The sequence below is a fragment of the Manis javanica genome, chromosome 1 (genome assembly GCF_040802235.1).
Source record: "Manis javanica isolate MJ-LG chromosome 1, MJ_LKY, whole genome shotgun sequence".
Lineage (NCBI taxonomy): Eukaryota > Metazoa > Chordata > Mammalia > Pholidota > Manidae > Manis > Manis javanica.
Genome location: NC_133156.1, coordinates 180,116,962 through 180,138,418, shown reverse-complemented (window position 1 = coordinate 180,138,418; position 21,457 = coordinate 180,116,962). Strand labels below are relative to the sequence as shown.

The following is a 21,457-nucleotide window of genomic DNA, read 5'->3' as shown; positions in this document are numbered from 1 at the left end:
CGGCATTCGCGGGGCGGGGCGGAGTCGGCTCGCCGGCTCCTCGGTCCCGGCGTGCACTTCTGGAAGACTTCAGGTACCGGCGTGCTCCGCGTCCGGTTGTCCGCCAGCACGCGTCCAGGGCGGTGCCTCTGTGTAGGGCGGGCGAGGAGGACGCCGAGGCGGAGCTCATGGCTGCACTGAGGGCGGGGCGGAGTGCAGGCTGGAACCTCCGGGGATGGCGGGCTCTTGGGGGGGCGCGTTGCGGGAAGGGACCCCTGTTGACCCCTGACCTCCGGGCCTTGCTGACGTCAGGAACCCCTGACCCTCGGGCCCGAGTGAATTATGGGACATCCAGTCTCCGGGCCTGGTTGTCTGGGGGGGTCCTTGAACCACGGACGTGTCTGCGGTCGGCTCCCCGAGCACTGCTGACTGCAGGGACACCAGAACCCCGGAGCCGGGAAGACCCAGGAATCCCTGGAGGCCGGCGGCGCGTGTGGCCGGCAGTGGCACTGGGCGCTGGGGGGGCCGTGCTGCTGCTGCTGTGGGGCGGGGGACGGGGTCCTCCGGCCGTTTTTGCCTCGGTGCTTGGCTCGTCGCCCAGTTCTCCCCGGAGCCAGTACAACTTCATCGCAGACGTGGTGGAGAAGACGGCACCCGCCGTGGTTTACATCGAGATCCTGGGCCGGTAACTGTGGGGCAGACTAGGAGGCGCGGAAACCGCGGGCTAGGGGCGGGCGAGGAGGGGTCCGTGGAGCCTCATTTTCGTGCTGCTCCCACCCCAGGCACCCTTTCTCGGGCCGCGAAGTCCCTATCTCCAATGGCTCAGGATTCGTGGTGGCTGCCGACGGACTCATTGTCACCAACGCTCATGTGGTGGCTGATCGGCGCCGAGTCCGAGTGAGGCTGCCAAGCGGCGACACGTATGAGGCCGTGGTCACAGCTGTGGATCCCGTGGCGGACATCGCCACTCTGAGGATTCAGACGAAGGTGGGGATCAGGGCAGGCGGGGTGTTGGGGCTGTGCGTTTGCACGCATCTCCGGTGACAGGCCGAGGACGGTTCCTGCACCCGTTCTCCCTAGGAGCCACTGCCCACGCTGCCGCTGGGGCGCTCCGCCGACGTCCGGCAAGGAGAATTCGTTGTCGCCATGGGAAGCCCCTTTGCGCTGCAGAACACTATCACTTCCGGCATCGTCAGTTCTGCCCAGCGTCCGGCCAGGGACTTAGGCCTGCCCCAAACCAACGTGGAATACATCCAGACTGATGCAGCTATTGATGTGCGTCCTGATACAGGAGAAATGACCCACTAGGTTGGGGGAGGGGGGAAGATTGTGGGGCACAGGCCCCAACTGTGATAAATGTGTGGTGAGCCTGTATACAGAGATTGGGCTGCAAAAATGTGGCCATTCATGGGCTGGGAAAGGAGAGAATCTGGAGAATGTACCTACAACCCTGGTTATGCCCCCAGGCATAGAGTCCCTGGATCTCTTCCATATTCTCTCCTTGTCCTGCAGTTTGGAAACTCTGGAGGTCCCCTGGTTAATCTGGTGAGTGGGACATCTTTCTTTCCAAGAATCCCTGCCCCAGGTCAGTGTGGGAAGGGGTGGGTTTCCCTAATTCAACGATGTTTGGTCAAACTTCTGAGCAGTCTCTTGTTGGCTGTCTGCAAAAATCCAGTCAAACCTCCCCAACTTCCCTATACTCCCCGCTATTCTTGTTCAGGTCTCCCCATCTCCTACTACCTGTTTGGGTTAGGGAATAGTGGGCTCTGTCACTACAGGATGGGGAGGTGATCGGGGTGAATACCATGAAGGTCACAGCTGGAATCTCCTTTGCCATCCCTTCTGATCGCCTTCGAGAGTTTCTGCGTCGTGGGGAAAAGAAGAGTGAGCCTGGCTTTGTGGGGGAAGGGTTTCCTTTAAATGGTGGGAGGCATATTATTGGGCTTCGCTGGAGAGGGGTCTCTTGGGAGGAGAGGGAGGGGAAAGAAGGATGTAGCTGAGTGGGGCTCATTTGTCCGTCACAGATTCCTGGTTTGGAATCAGTGGGGCCCAGCGCCGCTACATTGGCGTGATGATGCTAACCCTGACGCCCAGGTACGAGCTGTAGGGGCAGTGACATGTAGGACCACCAGTGTAGTCTGTGGTGGACAACTGGTACCTTTGTTGAGCTTTGGTCTTAAGTCTGTCTTTGTCTAAGATGAGTTACCTCACACTTGAAGCTATCAGAAGAGCTGTCCTCTCTCATCATCTTGACTTTCTCCATTTTGCACACCTGCCACCAGATTGATTTCATTCAGTACTGCTTTGATTTAAACCTTTAGTCCACTAACCTCATGTTTGGGGGCTATTTTCCCTTTATCTCCAACCTTCCAGACAGGGCTTTTTACATGAAAATATTCTGTTCCAACTAATCTGACTTCCTATTCCCATATTTTTTATTTATGTTGTTATATATTGTTAAATATCAGACCCACCCCTTACAGGTTCAGCTCAAGTTCTACTCCCTCCCTAAAGCTCTCCTTAGAATTCTAGAATGACATTAGTGCTCTTGATTTAATACTGTGTTTCGTTCGGAATTTTATATGCATATCCCAGTTGCTAACTGCTAGAAGGCATAAAGTGAATTGCTTTTGTACCTGTAGTACCTAGTGTATGTTCTGTCTGTACAGTAGTCAGTGTGTTGGTGAGACATGTGAGGGGAACCCCAGATGGGGCGAGTGCCTTGGTGTGGTTAACAGGGTGATCTGTGTCCTTTCAGCATCCTTGCTGAACTACAGCTGCGGGAACCAAGCTTTCCTGATGTTCAGCATGGCGTGCTCATCCATAAAGTCATCCTGGATTCCCCTGCACACCGGTGAGGGAGAGACTGCACTGTGAGGTGGGGAAGGGTTGGGTGTGCATGTGCTCTTGTACGGGGCTATCTTCTACCTTTCTTTCTCTGTTCACCTTTCATTTCAGGGCTGGTCTACGGCCAGGTGACGTGATCTTGGCCATTGGGGAGAAGCTGGTACAAAATGCTGAAGATATTTATGAAGCTGTTCGAACCCAATCCCAGCTGGCAGTGCAGATCCGGCGGGGAAAGGAAACATTGACCTTATATGTGACCCCTGAAGTCACAGAATGAGTCAGCAAGAGTATGAGGCTCCTACTCTGATTTCCAACTTGCTTTCCTGGCCTAGGCTCTGAGGGCACCTGGACAGAGGGTTAAATGAAGAAGTGGGGGGCAGGTCCCTCCAACCACCAGCACCAATCCCTGGGCTCTGAGGAATCACAAAAACACTTTTTATATGAAATAAAATTATACCTAGCAACATGTTATAGTCAAAAATGAGGGGGGAGGAGTCCTGATCTTTTCCCCCACAGAAAGGCTAGAGGTAAAGCTGTATCCTCCCTTACTGAGAGGAGATACCGGAATTGACCACTCTGACCTCCCTATCAAAAAAACAAGCTGCTGCTGTCTGTTCTGGACAGTTAATCAGGTATTGCTCTTTGTGGTGTGTGCTCTGCATGGTGCTGGGCTTGGGAGCAGATTCAGGCTTGTCTGGGAAGGAGAGAAATGATGTCTGCTTACAGTTCCCACCCAGACTGCAAGCCGGACGGGTGCCATGGGCCTGCGGACATCAGGGGTTCCTTGGTAAGCTCCTGAGGTAATGGAAGCCTCAGACCCCTGCCATTAGGGGCCAGTGGTGATTTGCAGAGGAGGGTGGTTGCACCTTAAACAATCTGGTTGCTGGTCTGGCCAGGGTAGCGCTCGAACCTCCTGTTAGCCTCTTCACCGAAGGCATCACCTGCAAGGTGAACAGGCGGTTTGGGCAGGAACATGAACCCATTGTGGGGAATAGTGGGTAGAAGTAGAAAGGCCAGGAGATCCAGAGGTGGGCAGGAAGATACAGAAGAGAATGAAGGGCTTCCCTGCCATCCCCCAGTCTGCTGGGCTGCTCTTCCCACCAAATACCAATGTGGCAGTTGTGCACCCAGATGCGGTGTCCGTCGTATTTGCAGTTACATTTCATTGCATTGTTGGTGAAGTCACTCTCTGCTACTTCATAATTGGGGTTGATGACCACCTGTGAGTGAAAGGCAACTTCACCAGCTGCAGTCCTCAAAATCCAAAGGTGTCTAAAAACTCCTCCTCTTGCCAGCCGGAACTCTCAGACCCCAGGTACCTGCAGAATGTAGTTCCCTGGCTTTACATCTGTGATGTCAATCCACTGACAGTCAATGTCATGCCGGTAGAGGTCCCAGCAACCTACGGTGATGCCCTGCTCTCCGAAGTTGGCACACTCATACCTCTTGGAGACATCTGAAGGAATGGGCACATGTCAGGGTGAGGCCAGGCTGCAGGATGGAGATGCTGGAGTGTGTTGTAGGCCCCAACTCACCCTCCTGACACTCGGTGTCTTCTAGACAGAAACTAGCTTTGTGGCCCTCAGCCACCTTGGTGCCATTAGGGGTCAGGATGTCATAGTGAGTGAAGATGTCCATACTGTGGTAATGCCTGTGGGGAGAAGGGACAAGGGAACCCCTGTTTCCTTCCCTACCCCCAGGAAGCCTGCCCAGTCCCTTGGTGGCCTTGCCCTTCGACTTGACCCTCTCACCCATGACACTCATGCCACACCCAGGAGTGGCGCCCAGCCTTGGGCCTGAAGTCAGCTCGTCCCAGGTTGTGGATCTGGGAGGAGAACCGGAGCAGACGCCGGTGGCCATAAGGCCAGTTGGCTGAGCGGGCTGAGCGAGCCAGGCAGTTCTCCTCTGCAGCGCAGTACAACATGTGCAGTGGCCGGTCCTCAATGTAGGCGGTCTCCTGCACCAGTGCGGAGTGCAGCAGCAGATCAGATGCAGCTGCACCAGGGAGGGAAGGAGAAGGCTAGAAGTCACTGCTGAGGAGCCAGGGCAGGGGGTGGGAGGTTCTGCCCCCCGCGGGAGAACATGAGAGGCTGGTTTTCCACAGGAAGGAGTACCTGTCCAGACTGAAGCACTCTTCTTCCCTGCAAAGGGGTGACCTCCCTTCCCTGGCTTGCATCACCCAACCCTTCACTCACTCTCAGAACAGATGACTCCAGCCGTGAAGCGGGTTCCTGTCCTCTTGCAGGCGATGTGGGTGCTGTGATGAGCACATTGGTCCAGGGACAGCTCGGTCCCTGTGCAGTGTACTCCACTCATCACCACCTCTGTTACATTCCCCGAGTCCCAGTACCAGGTCTCCTGGGGACATAGGTGTTTCTGTGAGGCCTCACCACCCAGCTTCCTGAGCCAAGGGACTCATTTCCACAGTTCTCTGCCCCAAACACAGGCTTTGCAAGCAGCTGTTTTGGTTCCTCCCTCCTCCTTCCCACTCACCTGCAGGCCATGATTGGCATAGCCCAGTCCAAGTTGCCTACAGGCCACCATGGCCTCCAGTGTTCCCCAGTCATCCCCACAGATGAGGCCCCAGCGAAGGGACCCAAGTGCCCCTATTTGCACCTCAACTCGCCCCTCATGTCGGCTGCGGCCCCCACTGAGTCGTATCTGTAGTAACAGAATGGAAGGTCTGGGGAAGCTTTTGGGATGGGGTAGTGAGTGTCTGTAGCAGGCATCTGGCTGAAGGGTGATTGGAAGGCATGGCACGTAAGGAGCTAGCAAGTGGTGGCATCAGGTGGAACTGTAGGATGGCAGGAGCCTGAAGGTCATTACATTGCAGACTGTGACCAGGACTGGATAGGATTTGAGATACCTGAGCCAAGGTGGAAAGTGACTGACCTTGGTGTCCACCCCTGTGTAGGGCAGGTTGCATCGGACTCCAGCATCCCGGCTATGGGAACAGTCTTCAGCTGTGATGTTCTTGTAGGGGCACTTCCAGAGGGAGGGTTCCTGTCCAGAGCATCGAACTTCACTCAAGTGGATGGCACCCATGCCTAGCGTCGGAGGTCAAACGTCAGAGGCCATAACTAGACCTTCATTGCCCTGGGGTCTCCTTTCCAAGGAATGTACCCCCCAGGAGTGTGTACTTCCTTCCCTCCTGCTGCCATCCCCATCCTGCTCACCCTGCCCCATGCGGGCACCAGTCAGAGCCTCTCGAGCACTTCCGAAGCCCAGCTCCCGACACACAACACTGGCTGCCTGCAGGTCCCACTTGCGGTCACAGACTGTGCCCCACGTGCCGGCCTTCAGGACTTCCACCCGGCCCTCTCCAGGGTGGGCTCCACCCTTGAGACGCACTCGAGTCTGTAGAGGAGAGACGTGTGCCCAACAGCAGTGAATAGAAACAGCACCGAGAGGGCTAAGTAGACCTAGGAGATGAATGGGATTCCGGCAGGAGGGAGGGGGTGGTCTCAGGTCTGTAGCCCAACCCCTGGAAGGTTCCTGTCTGTCCTCAAAGGTCAGGGCTATGCTTAGGGGGTGAGCAGGCTAGGGGCTTCTCCACCTGGGGTGGGGAAAGTCACAGTCAGTGTCACACACACCTCCCCCTGAGGCTTCGACTGCTGTTGCTTCTTCTGGCCACTGGATGCTGCGAAGAGAGGGCCTGGCACACAGCTCACCACCGCAGGGGCCCCCCCAGGGCACCTGGTGGTGTCATTGGCACGATAGAACTCCAAGGAGCAGAGGGAGAGGTGGGCTTCCGTGCCCACGCACGCCACCCCACGCAGACCAAAGGAGTGTCGCTGCCGCTGGGCCAGCAGCCTGGGGGGACAGGAGTGGGGTGCAGTAGGGTAAAGCTGCTCCTGCCTCTTGGCCCAGAACCCTCTTCCCATGCCATACCTCCCCCCCCCCAACCTTTCATAACCACTTGATCCCTTCTCCATCCCCTCTTCTCTGCTGTTTCCCTCAAAGAGACAAAGGGAGTGGTGAGTTTCCAAATGGAAGGAGCCTAGATTACCCAGATAGGAGGGTTCTTGGGGACTCTCTGCAGGAGAAGACCCCTTTGGGAAGGACAGCTGGTCTGGACTTTCCTGACAGAAACCTTGTTCCACGTGATTTCAGGCTGCTGGTCCTAACAGGCAGAGGCTGAGGCCCCTGTGCAAGGGGAATGGGAAGCCAGGGCTGCCCAGCAGGATGAGATGGGCAGGAGGGAGGGCTGACAGACAGGAAGCCCGAAGACCCAGCATGAGCAGATCCTTCTAGTACGCTAAAGCTGAAATAACTGAATGAGTCAGGATACAAAGGGGTAGTCTAAATGGCTTCTCAGAGACCAGAGGGGCTTCCAGGTCAGAGTATGATGAGCACTTATGGGAAGAACAGACCAGGTGGTGGAGACAGGAAAGACTGGGGCTGGCATATATAGGAATGAAGATGTATAAATGCAAACAAAAGTCAGGGAGACCCCATGGCCAGAGAAGGAGAGTGAATATGAACAATGGAATGGTAAAGGTATCTCCAGACCTGAGCTGAGCTGTGTCTTTACTGAGGTAGCCCATGCTTCTGCAATTTAAACATAACAAAGAATGTTTCATAGCCAGCCAGGTCAGAAAATGGGACTAAACCAGAGGTGTTAAAGTTTGGAAACACTGCAGAGAGATGCTTGAGAGAACAAGGGGATTGTTTATCGACACCAGTGGAATAAGAGACTGCAGTGAGGTGTCTGATGAGAAGGCTGTTCTTCCCAGAACAGCTGGTTGGATCTCAGACAAGTGGGGAAGCAGATGCAGCCTAGTATTGGAGTGGACCTGTGAGGCTCATCTGGCAGTGAATTACTGCAGTAATGTGTTCCATCACTTGATGGCAGAGGAAGGAAGGAATATGACAACTTGAAGCCACTGGCTAGGAAAACAGGATGAAAAGTTTATAAGCACAGCAGGCAAAGGGAGCCTGGACACTTTACAGAATACCTTTAGAAGCTCAGGATAAGTAGATTCTGAAGCACAAAGAGGTCAGGTAGTCTCCCAAAGTCCTGTGTGGCTGAAAATAAAAGTCAAAGAGGCCCTCACAGGAAAAAGGTAACTGTCTTCTAAACACTGTCCTTCCCTCCCCCCACAACAAATGAAGTGAAAAACGGCAGTGTGCTCTTCCACACAGGGGTCAGGGAAGGCCAGAGGATGGCCATGTTGGGCAAAGATGACTCTAAGCTAGAAGGCACTACAAGAACCCCCCCAAATTCTGAGCTCCTTTGAAGCCACAGAGAGAGGAGCTGAGGGGTGAGGGATACCAGAGGACCCCTGGGTGATCTGGAACATGCTGGAAAGGGACAATAGAAAGGGAGGAATTCTCTGCACTGCTGAAGTTATCAGAGAGAACTTCATGAGTAAGTGGCCTTTGGAAGCCAAGGGAGATGTAAAAAAAAAAATCACAATTGGAAGCTTTCCACTCCCTTGGATTCTGAGAGAACCCAGGAGGAAAATAAGAGAAGTGGGAGCCTAATTGTGTCCACTGAGCTAGAGAGGTAGGGACTCTTCATCTGAGCCCATCCCTGGTAAAGGTTCCATGGGGACCCTGGGTTTCACCTCCAAGCTGGTAGGACTGACTTTTAAAAATTAATCCAATAAGGGTAGAATGGGAACACTGATACTTAGGCAAACTTGACCTCTTGGAGAGACAGGTGAGGCATGTACAGGACAAAAGTGCCAGCTGGTCATTTAGAATCCACTGGGGCAAGGTCATAGGCATGTGGAGCAGGGTAGTCAGTGTATGAACTATGGCGATTAAAAAAAAATCCTGTGACAAGCATAATTCCCCAGAGACCAACATAAGGGCCAGCCTCGTCTGGAAGGTGGTTTGTGATGGCCACTGCTGCTTCTCTACCTCTTGGTGGAGGCCTCTCTTGGATCTCTTCCTGGTCACCACCCCATTCCCCCAGTTCATCACTCGGTGCTCCCTCTCCTCTCCACCCAGCCTGAGCTGTGTTTACCTCTTGATTGGCCCCCTGCCCACTTGGCGTTTGGGTTTGCCCTTAAGCTTGGTGATTGGTCTGAAAAAAGGAGAAAGTCGTTAGTGGAGGCGGTGGTTAGGTACATGGTCCAGGAAAGGTAGAGGGTTCTCCTTCTGTCCCTGGGAAGGACCGTTTATGCAGAGTGCGGGGAGGGGCAGAGGAGTCCCATGCCCACTGCCTGCTGCACACCGCGGGGCGTGCTGGAGTGGTCATGCACCTCTCTGGATTCAGCAACAGGGATGAGGTGTCTAATTATGTCAGTCTAGGTGGGTAAGGGAAGAGGAGATTAGAGGAAAGATAAAGGGAGGAGAGAGGATGGGAATGTGGGGGAATTAAGGGAGGTGAGGAGTGGGAGGTGGTGAGGAAGCATGCAGATGGCTGAGGTGGAGTCCAAGCTATCTGGGGAAAGTATAAGGATGAGAAGTCATTTCCTCAGCCATTCCTGTATTATTTCTGACTTGTGCTCCTGAAGAGCAAAGCCTGCCCATCCTCATGCCTGCCTCCCCTCCCCTCCCCACTGGAACCACCACTTTCCAATCACATCCCTAATTTATCTGCTTCGGTTCTGGGATGGACATGGATAGGCTGCCTTCCATCCATCCACCTCCTGGGGCCACAAGGGCAAGCAGGAAGTCCCAGAGCTCTTGCCCCATTACCTTCCAAGGGGCTTGGGGCGTCGGGCCGAAGCTTTGGCCGCTCGCTTCCTCAACTTTCTGTGAGGATAAGACAATAGCAGAGTCAGGATCAGTCCAGAACCAAGTGGGAAAGGCTGGTGCTGGGACCAGTGACAAGATTTCCAGCAGTCAGAAGGCTCCTGGTGGCAGGATGTTATAGCATCAGATAATCCCAAGGCTCTAACCTTCACAGCTGTTTGGTTTCACAAGCACATGACCAGTGAGCAGCAGTGAAGTTTGTGGACTCAGGAGTGACAGAGCCCCTATACCAGGACCCACAGAAATTTGGCTAAGGCAGCTGGGGAATAAGGATTTTTGAGTCCATATCAGAGCTGATCTAACTGAGGGGAGGGCTAAGGGGAAGGGTCTAAGTAGAAGGGTTTTTAGGATCGCTAAGACTCCCAACTGACCAGGTGAGACAACTGGACTGGTCATGCCTAAGGAGGCTGATTGTCTTTTTTTTCTTGCATGATCTCTGGCTTCTGGCATTTTCAGACCTGAGGCCATTGGACCAGAACTGAGACCAAGGCTGGATATCTAAGATGTTAACTTGGTTTGACTGGGGAACATGAGGCCAGACTGATGAGGATGACAGCATTCTTCCTGCCCAAGTTAAATCCTGTGTGCGTTAGTCATTCACAAACTGAGCTCATCTCCCAAACATACTTCCAGGGAAACAAGTTCTAAAACCTTATGTTTTTTTAATTGGCCTGGATATTTGACCTATTTTATTCTTCAAGAGTCCTTAAGTCTAATTTCTGGGAAGTAGGACTGTTTCTCCTCTTATTCTCCCTTTGATTTCAAAGACTTTAATTCTGCCCCCTCTTTGTCCTGTCCAGGTACGTATAGATGAATGCAGGTATTGCCTGCCTGTCCTTGAATGCTTATGAAATTCTGGTTATCATCTTAGTTATCCTTTCCTTGACCATGTTCCTGCTCTGCTCTTTCTCTTGAGTCATATTTGGACACAGTGTCCTCTGTGCAGATGCAGTAGGATTCTAAAGTACAGATTTTAAACAGAGCTGAAGCTGCTTGGTATTTCCTGCCCTGGCTTCTTCCTGAGGATGTTCTTAGTTGCTTTATTTTTTCCAAAGCATCCAATATGTCCAACATTCCTAGAAGAGTCTACAATAACTCTCAGGTCTCTTTCCTGAGATATTACTAAGAGTTCAGAAGCTTTCATCCTGTAAGTGTAGTGCAAAACTTTTTCTTCTAATGTCTTTTTGTCAAACATGTCTAAAATGAAATACACTAGGTACTTCATTTCACCAGTAACCCAGTGAGATCATCTTGAGTAGTACTTAGAAAAATGTGGTATTATCTAGAAATTTAGAAGAACCTCCTCATAAGTTATTTAAGTACCTTATATGGTCTTTAAATTACATTATATATTTTATGGCATATGTAGTTGTACATGTCATATGGCATAATAGAAGAAATATTAGGGACCTGATAGTTAATTAGGTCTGATATTTGTCTTGATTTACATTTCTTCATTCACAAATGTGCTTGTTTTCTCCTTATCATTTGTTCTTTCAACCATCAAATATAAAAACCTACCTATATCTGCACACCCATCTCATTCCAACCTCCTCTCTTCTCTAAGGCCACCCCCCCAAAATGTTTTTGAATTCCATTTCTTATGATCCTTTCACTCCTTCTTAATTAAGAAATTTCACACATCTCCTTCTCAACTGAATCTTACAAACATGTTCAAATATCTCCTACATGTGCCCCCCAACATCCTCCACCCTCACATCTCTCCTCCCCTTCAGAGAAAAATTTTCAAGAGTTGCCGACACTCACCATCTCTCTGTCTTCTCTTCCCACTAATTCCTTAACCTGCTCCTTTCTGGTTTTCCCCACCCATCACTCTGCAATAATAAATCCAGTAGACAGTTTCTGTCTTCATCTTGCTGACCTCTTGGTAGCACCTGGCAGGGCTGCTCTCTTTCCTTGGCTGTCCTACCACTCTGCCTGGTGTGATTCCTCATTCCAGTTGTTCTTTCTTCATCTTCTTTGCAGGCTCCTCCTCTTTCTGATCACTTAAATTCTTGGAGCTCTAAGGCATTCATCTCTTCTCACTCCACAGCCTCTTTCTTTGTTTTTATTCACACATAACCTTGTTTATTGTGTTGCCTCCTTGATGTTTCCATTTAGCCATCTTAAAGTTATCTAAAATGTAATATAGGTCCAAAACATAAATTCATAATTCTTTCAGCAAAATCTACTCCAGAAACCTAGTGGTCAACTTTGACACTTCTCTCTTCTTTGGCTCCCAAAGTCAATCACAGTAAAGTCCTGTCAATGTTACCGTCTAATATCTCTCCATCCATTAACTCTTGCTCTTTTCCATTTCTCATAAATGCAGTCAAGGTGATCTTTTGGAGCTGCACACCTTGTCATATCCTCTCATGACCCTCCTCATAAATCATACCACTGGTTTCCCATTGCTTTTACCATAAAGACCCAAATCTTCAAAATAGCCTGAGGTCTTCTATGATCTCTCATCACTTCTGTGTTCTCAGCACCTTGCACAGTGCTGGGCAAATAGTAGAAGTTCAATAAATATCTGTCAAACTGGAATGAGCTAGAAGAGGGACTTCTTAAACAGCACTTAAGCAATTAGAACCTCAATTTATTTGCCTGCAAAAGGGCAGTAAAGTAAATGGTTTAATCATCTGTTCATTCTTTTACCCTTATAAAGTTCTACAACTTTTACATATTCTAGAGAGGAATAACCAAGCCAAGTTTAAAATACTAAATACATTATATTCTGATTTTCTCATCCCTAGATCTTACTGACTTCCTTTAAAAGATAGCAGAGGCATCTTCTTTCTCCAAGGGAGGTACAGTTGTTCATAACTATCTTGCCTATACTTTATTATTGTATTACTTGTGAGAATGCTCCCTGTCTGACTTGCCCTGTGAATGAAGATCTATAAAATATCTGCATCTCAGGACTCTTGTTATCTCTTCCTAAGAATGACCTCTGTACTTAGCATATCCTCTCTCCAGCCTTCATATCCCAGACTCAGCAAGAGATTCCAGTATGTACACAAATATTTCTGACTGTTACTCCAGGCCACGCATATCTAGGAACAACTCCTGGCTGTCAGACTTCACAAGGGTGGCCTGCGTTTGAAGCCAGTTTACGTTACCTTGAAGCCCAGAGATGCCTGGTGGCACCATCCTTCTCTTGAGGAGCTGCAGAATCACTTTCGGTATCTCTTCTCTTATTTTCCATACTCTCTGTAATTCTACATCCTTTCGTTACCCTCCCATTGTTGTCACCCTCCTCATCACTTAATTTTTACAAATTCCTAACTAGCTTTACTGCATCTAGAACTTCCTCTTCCAATTCACTACTGTCAGGTAAATTTTAAAAAACACTGGCCTTATTTTATCACTGTCCCATGCAAGCACTTGTATTTTTAACTTTAAAAGGTCAAATTCTCTAATCTGTCATTAAAAGGCCTCCATTTTCTGGCCTTTATCCATTCAGATCGTTCTTTCATTATTTCTCAGTATAAACCTTCTACTCGAGTCAGGTGTTTTTTGAAGTGTATCCTATTCAATATCACATCAATTGGAGTGAACAATGATTTCCATATTGCTAAATCCAGTGTTGGTCTCTCAGGCCTCCTGTGTTCAGCAGCACTGACTCAGCTGACAACTGTCTCCTGCCTGGAGTACTCTATTCGGCTGCCAGGCCACCACCCTCACCTGATTTTCTTTCTGTCTCAACTTACTGTTTGCATTTCACCTTATCTTCCTGACTTCATGTTTAAGCTCCCCAAGGTTCAGTCCTTGGAACCCTTTTTTTTCTATTTGCCCTCATTTCCTCAGTGATGTTGTCCAGTTTCAGGACTTTAAATACTTCTATTCAGCTGAACCCAATTGCCTATTCAGCCTCACCATTTCAATGTCTTCAAGAATCTCAAATTTAACAGGTCCCCAGACAAGTTCCTAATAAATAACACCCTGTCCCACTCCCACACAAAACATGCTCCACCCACTGTCTTCCTTATCAAACAGGGCCGACTCCACATGTGGCTCAGGCTGAAAACTGTGGAGTGACCCTTCTTTCTTGTCTCTCTCACACCACACCGAATCCATAGCAAATCCCATTGGCTCTACCTTCCCCTATACACAGAATTTCATCACGTTTCACCACTTTCCTGAGTCACCATCACCTCTCACATCGTTTACTTGGCTTCTGGGAGACAATGACTTCCTAACTAGTCTCCCTGCTTCCTTGATTCTCCTGCATTCCTTACAGTCTATTTGTAACAAAGCAGCCAAAATAATACCTAAAAAATGGAAGTCAGATGTCACACCTCTGCTCAAAACCTTATCTCATACAGAGGAACAGCCAAAGTCTGCTAAATGGTCCTCCAGGATCTGGCTCCCCATTCTTTCCCTGTCTCCTCCTATATCACATTTCCAATCATTTTCCTCTGTTCACTCACCTCCAGCCCCAGTGGCCTCCTGGAACATGACAAGAATGCCCTCTCTCCCACCCTCACTGCCCCCTGCCAGAATCTTCTCATTTATGATCCTTTTTCCTGGAAATGCTCATCTAGATTTCTGCATTGTTTGTTACCTCATATCCTTTAAATCTCTTCTCAAGGATGCCTTCTCTGACCACTCTATTTAAAACTGCAGTCCCACTCCCACTTACTAACTCTTCCTAGCTTTATTACTCTCTCACCATCCTTCCATTTTGTAATTTTACTTACTTATTTTTTTATTCTTCCCTTGTCCATGAGATCAGGGATTCTTGTCTGTTTCGTTCCCTGTTGAATCCCTGAGACAGCAGTCTCTGGCACACAGTAGGCACTCAATAAATAAATATCGAATGAACGAATCTCTACACCTACTCATGCTATTCTCTTCACTTGAAATGCCTGCTATTTAAATTGTCCTAACCTTTTGAACACCAATAGACCTTCATGCTTGGATTAGAGAAGGTAAAAAACACAGAGAAGGAAATACAGCCCAAGATAGAGTAGGAAGAGAGCACAGCACATAGCTGTTTAAAAACAGAGTCTCTAGACTAGATGAAGTATATTCCTTGGGAATGAAAGAACTTTTGGATGGGTCTCAGCCAAGGCAGGGAAAATCTGAGCAAGTTTGGAAAAGACTGGAGGTTGGGTAATATATTGACTTTCAAAAAGAAGAAGAAGAAAGATTCCTCAATCTACAGATAAATAATATCATAGAATAAGTTATTAAATAAAGTTTGTGAACACTGAGGAAAATACATGGTAATCCTTAGAGACCTGAGAGGATTTCAGTAAAAATTAGCTCAGACAAACCATCATGATTTCCTTTTTTGATAAGATTACCTAAGTGGCAGCCTGGAGAATGGCTGTGAACATAGTATATCTGGATTTTAGCAAAGACTAACAAAGTCTCCCAGGGTTTCATTATAGATGTTGTAATGTTAGCCATGTCATTGTTGTGTTCCGTTTGTTCCCAATTGGTTGAAAAAAATTTCACAACTAGTGATTAAAAAGGCTTGATGTAAATCTGGAGAAAAGTTTCATAAGAAGAGTGAGATCTTGGTTTTAAACATCTGAAAAATTTAATGGTCTTTCTGATGAAACCAGAAGGTTGCAGCTATCACATCTGCCATAAGAGGCTGGGAGGAATGACAAAACAGAAAATACTGCCAAGATTCAAGATAATCTCGGGGGGTCATCACGGCTTTTTAATAGGTTTAAAATGATGTGTCAAACTAATGTAACAGAGTAAACTCAACACAGGATTAGGTCCCAAGAGGCTGCTCCATCAGCATGAAGAATAAGGAGAGACCTGAACTGGTGTTAGGCGATTGCAAGTCCAATATGGGCAGTGGGATGCTTCCTCAACAGAAAAGCAGTGCAAAATCTAGGCAGACTTTGATGGAAGTTGAGCGTGTCTGCGGTGCCCTGCCTTGATCAGACCATATCTGAAATAGTGTGCCCAGTGGAAGGTCACCTACCTGGCAAGAGGTCTTTCTGCAAAACTGATCTAAGGAAGAGCTGAAGAAAATAAGCATTTTAGCCTGCAAAACAGATTGGAGACTGTAAAGATTTCCAAATTCCTCAAAGTGACGAAATTAGATGCTCCAGGGAAGTCAGACGCTGTAAGCACAGAGCACTTCCCCAGTGTGATTCGTTATTCTGGAAGCCAGTGCCTACCCCAGCGTTCCAACAGCAGCAGGTGAAGAGGGCCGGATGCCTCGGCCAAAGGACGCGCCTAGGAGTCCCGAGGGCTGGCGCGCTCGCAGACACGCCCCGTGGGCGGCCTTAGCGCCCTCCGGCCCTCCGCGATTGGCTCTTTGGCCAGGACACACAGCTCCGCGGGCGCCACGGGCCTGTCAGCGCCCTGACTCCCGGCGCCCGGCCTCGGACTGGACGCACCCAGGCACCGCCCCGCAGGGCCTCTCCCTGGGCGTGGCGGGCGGCCCGGCGCCCGGGGCGCGGGCACTGCCTGCCGGCCACAGCGTCACCGGCACGGACGCGCGACCTGCCGCCACCCATCCCGGCCCCGCGCCGGACACGGAGAGCAGGAGCCTCACCGGTCCCACCTCAGACTCACCTTGGGGAGCCCTTCCTGGTCCCACAGGTTTCGCAGCTTCACTTTGGGAAGGACCTCCATATTTCCCCGCTCTGCGGGCCCCGGTGCCCCCAGTTCCCTCAACCACAGTGCGCTCCACCCAGCGCCCACATCCCTTCACCTGTAGAAGGCTGCGTTGACCCTCTTTTCGCTAGGGAAGCCTAGCAACCCGCAGACCACGTGGCTGTTGTGGGCGCTCCAGCCTTTGTCACACACTTGCGACCAGCCGTCAGGAAGCCTGACTTCGACCAGCCCCTCAGTCACAGGCAGGGGCCGCCTGCCCCACCCAACAGCTGGTCGCAGCCGCACCTCCTCCACTTGCAGGTGATGTTCTACCTGGGCATGGGGCAACAAGCAGAGGGAGGACTCCTAGTAGCACCTTTCATATGTCCAGTCACCCTTCAGGACCCCTGAGTGCCTGTGCTTGCCATAAACTGGATGGAGAGGTGGGGCTGGGGCAGGGCTAAGAGGCCTGCCTGCTCTCTGCCGTGTGTGGACTGGGGCCTGTGGGTGTGCTGACTCCTGCAACCCTGAGAGGAGAAGGTCATGCTGTTTCTCAGAAATGATTAAGGTGCTGAGGAGGAGCACCTAACTGCCTGGAGCATGAGGGCACACTTCGTAGAGCAAGTGGCATGGAAGGAGGAGAAGAAAGTAAGAAGGGAGGTGTTCCAGGAGAGCAAGAACATGTAGGGTGAGGGAGAGCACAGGATGCCCTGGGGCCAGGGATGAAGTTGGAGAGGCTCATGCCAGGTTTAGCAACTTGAATGCTAGTGCAAAAACAAACCTGGGCTTTACAGTGTCTAGGAGGTTTATCATTTGTCTCCATATCCCCCACCACCCAGCCTCCCATGAACCCAATTATCCTATGGGGCATATGGGATCCTCTCACCTTCCAGTATCTCCTCTAACCACATATAGCCACCCCATAGCCCTCTCTGTCTGGCCATCCGGGTGGTGTGTGGGTATATGTCTGTGTTTGTGAACTGCAGACCTCGATGACGTTAGAATCTGAGAAACCAGGGAGGCGCTGGTCCTTGCAGATGACTCCAGCATCCTCATCGTGGGTACAGTCACTGTTCCCCCAGCCCCGGAAGGTACATTCAGTCACACTCTGTTCAGTCCCACTGCAGCTTAGGTTGTCCAGCCAGATGCGGCCTGTGGAGGGGGAGAGGAGGGGCAGAGAGGCTTAGAGAGGTCGGATGGGGGGTTAATGATGGGGATGTCCAGGAGAGTGGGCATGGAAGCCTCACATCTAGCTGTGATGACCCCATTGTGCTGGAAAGATAACGGATGGGGAAGGGACAGGGGACCCTGGAAGAGAATAGGAAAAGGAGCATAGGATTGGTGGAGGGTTGGTGGTGATCTGGGGATACTCAAGTATTTGGTAGAGGGAATAAAAAAACCAAGAGTCGGTACTAAAGCTCTGGTCAGTCCTTATCAATTCAGGGATGGGTATAATTAATCAATTACCATTGTGTGTTATGCATTCTGCCATGGTATGTACATACACAATCATTCTTAGAACAGAGCTGCCAGTATGATCACCATTTTTTATACAGAAATTGGGGTTCAGGTAAGTTAAATAACTTGTCTAAGACCACACAGCCAATACATGGTGGCTCAGTGATTTGAGCCCTGTGCAGCTTGGAATTCAAGATCCTTTCAGCTCAGCCTCACATTCTCCTACGTGCTCACCTTGTCTGTGCTGCCACATTCTTCTGTCTGCCTGGACCATACTGAAATGAATACCAGTGACATCCTCTCAGATAGGGTGGACCCTCAAAGGCCATCTGTCTTGGCAGTGTGCAGGGACCCCTCCTGCATATCTTGACAGGACATACCAGCTTCTGCTGGCACACCTACCTCCTGCCCCACCAGGCTGCTGGACCATCACAAAGTCTTTGTGACTCTTTGTGACCTCCCCCCATCAGGTCTGATTCAGTCCTTTGATGCCATCCAGAAAAATCCCTCAGCCAAATAACTCTATTCACATTTGTAGACAACCATCATGCATGTGCCATCTGATGCTTTTTCTTTTCATCCCAAACATCCCTGGTTTCTTCAGCTATTCCTTCTTGAAACCTGGCTTCCAATTTTTTGTATCTGGGAAGCTCCCCTCTGAAAGCATTTCCATTTTCTACTGTCTCTCTTAAAATGTGGCATCTACAAGTGACATTTTAATCCAGAAGTGGCCCAGCCAGTGGGGGTTGGGGGAACAGCTGCAGACTGTACCAGCTTCTGTCCGTGAATCTCACTGTGGGCTCATACAGTGCAAACACCCCTGGGTCTCTGAACTGCTCCTGATACCCACATTCATACTTGTTTTAGACTTCATATATGTCCTTAGTCAGTTTCAGTTGCTCGGTTTCAGCTCTGGCTTATACTCTGACTTTGTCAGCTGCAGTATCTGTGATCCCTTCTGGCTTTGGGACATCCAGACATCATTTATCTGCTCTTAGTTTCCAATGAAACCAATGGTACTTTAATCATACAAGGCTCACCTGCATCAGGGCTGTCCTTGCATGTGGCTTTGTAGATTCATACTTCTGCAGCACAAAGAAACTTAGAGATCATCTAGTCATTTTGCACATGGGGCACCTGAGGCTTAGAGAAGGCATTGACCAGCCTAATGTCACCCAGTCTGAGAAGTGACTTTATTGGTTGATTTGTCAACCACGAGTTTACTCGACACTGGCTGTTCTTGGTGTCCTGTGTCCCTGTGGCTGTGCCATCCTGGTGTTCCCTCTCCTTGTGTGGAGCCAATAGGTTACACATAGAGCCTTGCTCACCTGTTCCAGGGCCATATTTGGCACTATGGGTCCAGCCTGTGGCCTCTGTGAAGCCCAGCTCGTGGCAGAGGACATGGGCAGCTTGCAGTGTGAAGTCATCATCGCAGATGGTGCCCCATTCACCAGCTCGCTGTATCTCCACGCGGCCTTCGAAGGGCTTCCTGGGGAAGCCGGCCAGCCGGAACCGCAGCCCCTGGCTCCCGGCCCTCTTCTCGGGGGCCGTGGATGGGGAGGGAGATCCCAGGAGTGAGCTGCACAGCAGGCACAGCAGCAGCCCCCATGGGCTCCATTGCCAGACACTGACAGGTTGCATGGCAGCGAAGGCCTGGGTGCTCCAGAGAGACAGTGTGTGAGAGAAACAGACTGTGCCAGGCCCAGGCCCAAGAGTCAAGTCATGGAGGGAACAGAGATACTAAGACCAGAGACAGAGAGACAGCACGAGAGAGACAGGCACTAGTGTGAGAGAGAAATACACACAAAATAAGCACAGGGTCAAAGAGGCACAGACAGAGAGCCAGACTGAAGAGGTGGAGAGACACAGACAGAGAGAGAGGCTCTCCCTCCCTTTTGTAAGAATTCTCATTAATTATCATGTCTCACAACATCCTTCCCTCTTGCCATCATCACCTCTCTTGCCCCCATTCACTGACGGAAGTGACCCATCAAAGACACTGATTAGAGACAGAGAGTCAGGGACTGGTAGAGATTAACGAGAGAGAGACTGAGCAAGAGACACACAGAGGAAGACTCAGACAGACAGGATGTGAGAGGACCGGGAACTGTGGGAATGAAGGGGGACCAAACAGAAAGAGACTGCGAGCTAGAGACCACATTGAAGATGGACATAAGGCGATGGGAAGGGAGCTAGGCACAAAGAAATGGTTAGCAATGGAGAGGCAGGCAACAGGTTGAGGAGAGGAACTGACAGGGGCCAAGCAGAAGCAGGAGGGACCCAGATGGCCCCGTTCAGCAAGACAGAGGACAGTTACTGACTGTGGAGAGATGCAGGCAAGGGGCCTTAGGACACCCTGGGATCTTGGGTTCCCTGAATGGGAGCCAAGCCCAGAATCCTATCTGAGCAGCTTCCCCAGGCAGACAGGGCAGAGACGGGAATGCATGGTGAGCCCATTGCACAGGGTGCCTGGCACACACGCTCTCACATGTTCTGCAGGGTCAAGGGGCCCCGGAGGGCCAAGCCCCAAGCTGGGCGGGGGAATGGGGTGGGGTTGTGCAGTCCTGCTGCCAACACTGCCATCCCTGTCACTGGGCAACGGGAGCCCAGGGCGCCAATCGGCTCCTCAGCCAAGGCCTTCCCTCTTGGGCTTAGAACAGCTCCTCTATAGCAAGGGGGCCCCGCGAACATGCCTCCCCCAACTCAAACAAGCAACCCAACAGGGGAGCTTTGTTCTGAGGACATTTTGGCTTGGGGGACCAGGAGTTGGGTCTCACAGAGAAGCCCCCAGCCTCAGGGCCCTATTTGGAACACCCTGCAGCCCCTTACCCACCTAATATTTGCTTCCTCTCTCCACTCTCCTTGTGTCTCACTCTTCTTTGACAATAATAAAACCCTCAGCGGGTTGGCTTCCCCGTCCCAACTCCATTCCACACCACCCCCTTCCCCTGATCCCTTCACCATCCTCTCCATCAGTAACTCCCCCTCCTCCCGCCGGCAACGTGACTCCCCCTACCTTCGGCTGAGAGGGCCTCTAGAGGCTGGGAGAAGAGTCCTTGTCCTGGAGATCTGTCCTAGGACTTCCAAAAAAAAAGTGCTCGGCCAGGGGAGACTGGACGCCCCCCGCGCTCTCTCCCCTCCTTTCGTCCCTCCCACGTTCCCTTGAGCCCTCCCACATTCCGCCCTGTCCCTGGATTCCTCCCGGGCCAATTCCCTCCTCTTCTCCTCTTGGCCCTCCCCTCCCCCGGGAGCTGGCCGCTGCCGCCCCACCTCCCCCGCCCCTGACCCTCCCCGCCTGCTCAATGAAGCTTTCTTTTCCCGCGGGTTGGAAACCGGGCAGCTGCAGTCAGGAGCTGGACGCGCAAGAGGTCAGGGGGCTGCAGACCTGCCCCGGCGGCGGCCGCACTGGCGGCGGGAGGCCGCGGTTTAGGTCCGGGCTCCGGGAAGCCTTCCAGTCCTCAGCCCCCAGCCCTTCCCCCACGTCCCCTCTCCGCGGAGCGTAAACAGCCCAACTCCGGCCGGGCTAGGGGCGGGCCCAGTCCGGGGAACGGAGGCCAAGAGGGCCCACGTGGTCCCCCCGGAGCCCCAGGGTGCCCGTCTGCATTTAGGGATGATGTCACGGCCTTCCCTCTGACGTCACGTTGAGCACATGACGCACGCAGCCCCAAAACCCAGGCGCCAGAGCTCTCCGGCGAGGTTTCTCTTGGTGAAGCCACTTGTGAGCGTCCCTGGGCTGTGGGTACGGGCCTGGAGGTAGTCTGTCACCCAGCTTATCTGGGGAACCCCCTGCCCTTCTAGTTCGTCTCCTTCCTCCCGCTTTGAGGACGCCGGGCCAGAGGGAGGGGCGGGAACGCCTTCGGTGGGCCCGTCCCCGCCCCTCGCCCCGTCCCCGCCC

General features: G+C 51.3%; 2 protein-coding genes across 14 annotated transcripts; one reads left to right on the top strand and one right to left on the bottom strand.

Moving 5' to 3' along the window:
- Positions 1-27: 27 nt before the first annotated feature.
- Positions 28-3,290, top strand: HTRA2 (HtrA serine peptidase 2). The gene is made up of 8 exons (XM_017668710.3): positions 28-664; positions 762-966; positions 1,060-1,254; positions 1,492-1,524; positions 1,758-1,863; positions 2,004-2,073; positions 2,738-2,833; positions 2,938-3,290. Exons 1-8 carry the CDS (start codon positions 168-170, stop codon positions 3,101-3,103), a joined length of 1,368 nt encoding a protein of 455 aa, XP_017524199.3. The 5' UTR covers positions 28-167; the 3' UTR covers positions 3,104-3,290.
- LOXL3 (lysyl oxidase like 3) lies at positions 2,233-21,372 on the bottom strand. Of its 13 annotated transcripts, none has more exons than XM_073242121.1 (17): positions 20,579-20,761; positions 18,891-19,222; positions 17,093-17,256; positions 16,223-16,437; positions 9,478-9,534; positions 8,801-8,860; positions 6,420-6,639; positions 6,003-6,183; positions 5,719-5,873; positions 5,320-5,487; positions 5,022-5,184; positions 4,578-4,821; positions 4,362-4,477; positions 4,146-4,282; positions 3,935-4,046; positions 3,693-3,767; positions 2,233-2,251 (listed from the first exon to the last, which is right to left on the bottom strand). In XM_073242121.1, exons 2-16 carry the CDS (start codon positions 19,201-19,203, stop codon positions 3,694-3,696), a joined length of 2,379 nt encoding a protein of 792 aa, XP_073098222.1. In that variant the 5' UTR covers positions 19,204-19,222; positions 20,579-20,761; the 3' UTR covers positions 2,233-2,251; position 3,693. The 13 variants fall into 13 exon arrangements, with proteins under 13 accessions (XP_073098222.1, XP_036883050.1, XP_036883052.1 ...); XM_037027155.2 differs by lacking the exon at positions 2,233-2,251 and adding an exon at positions 20,948-21,372 and having other exon boundaries at positions 3,239-3,767; positions 20,579-20,642; XM_037027157.2 differs by lacking the exon at positions 2,233-2,251 and adding an exon at positions 20,948-21,372 and having other exon boundaries at positions 3,239-3,767; positions 18,891-19,215; positions 20,579-20,642.
- Positions 21,373-21,457: the final 85 nt, after the last annotated feature.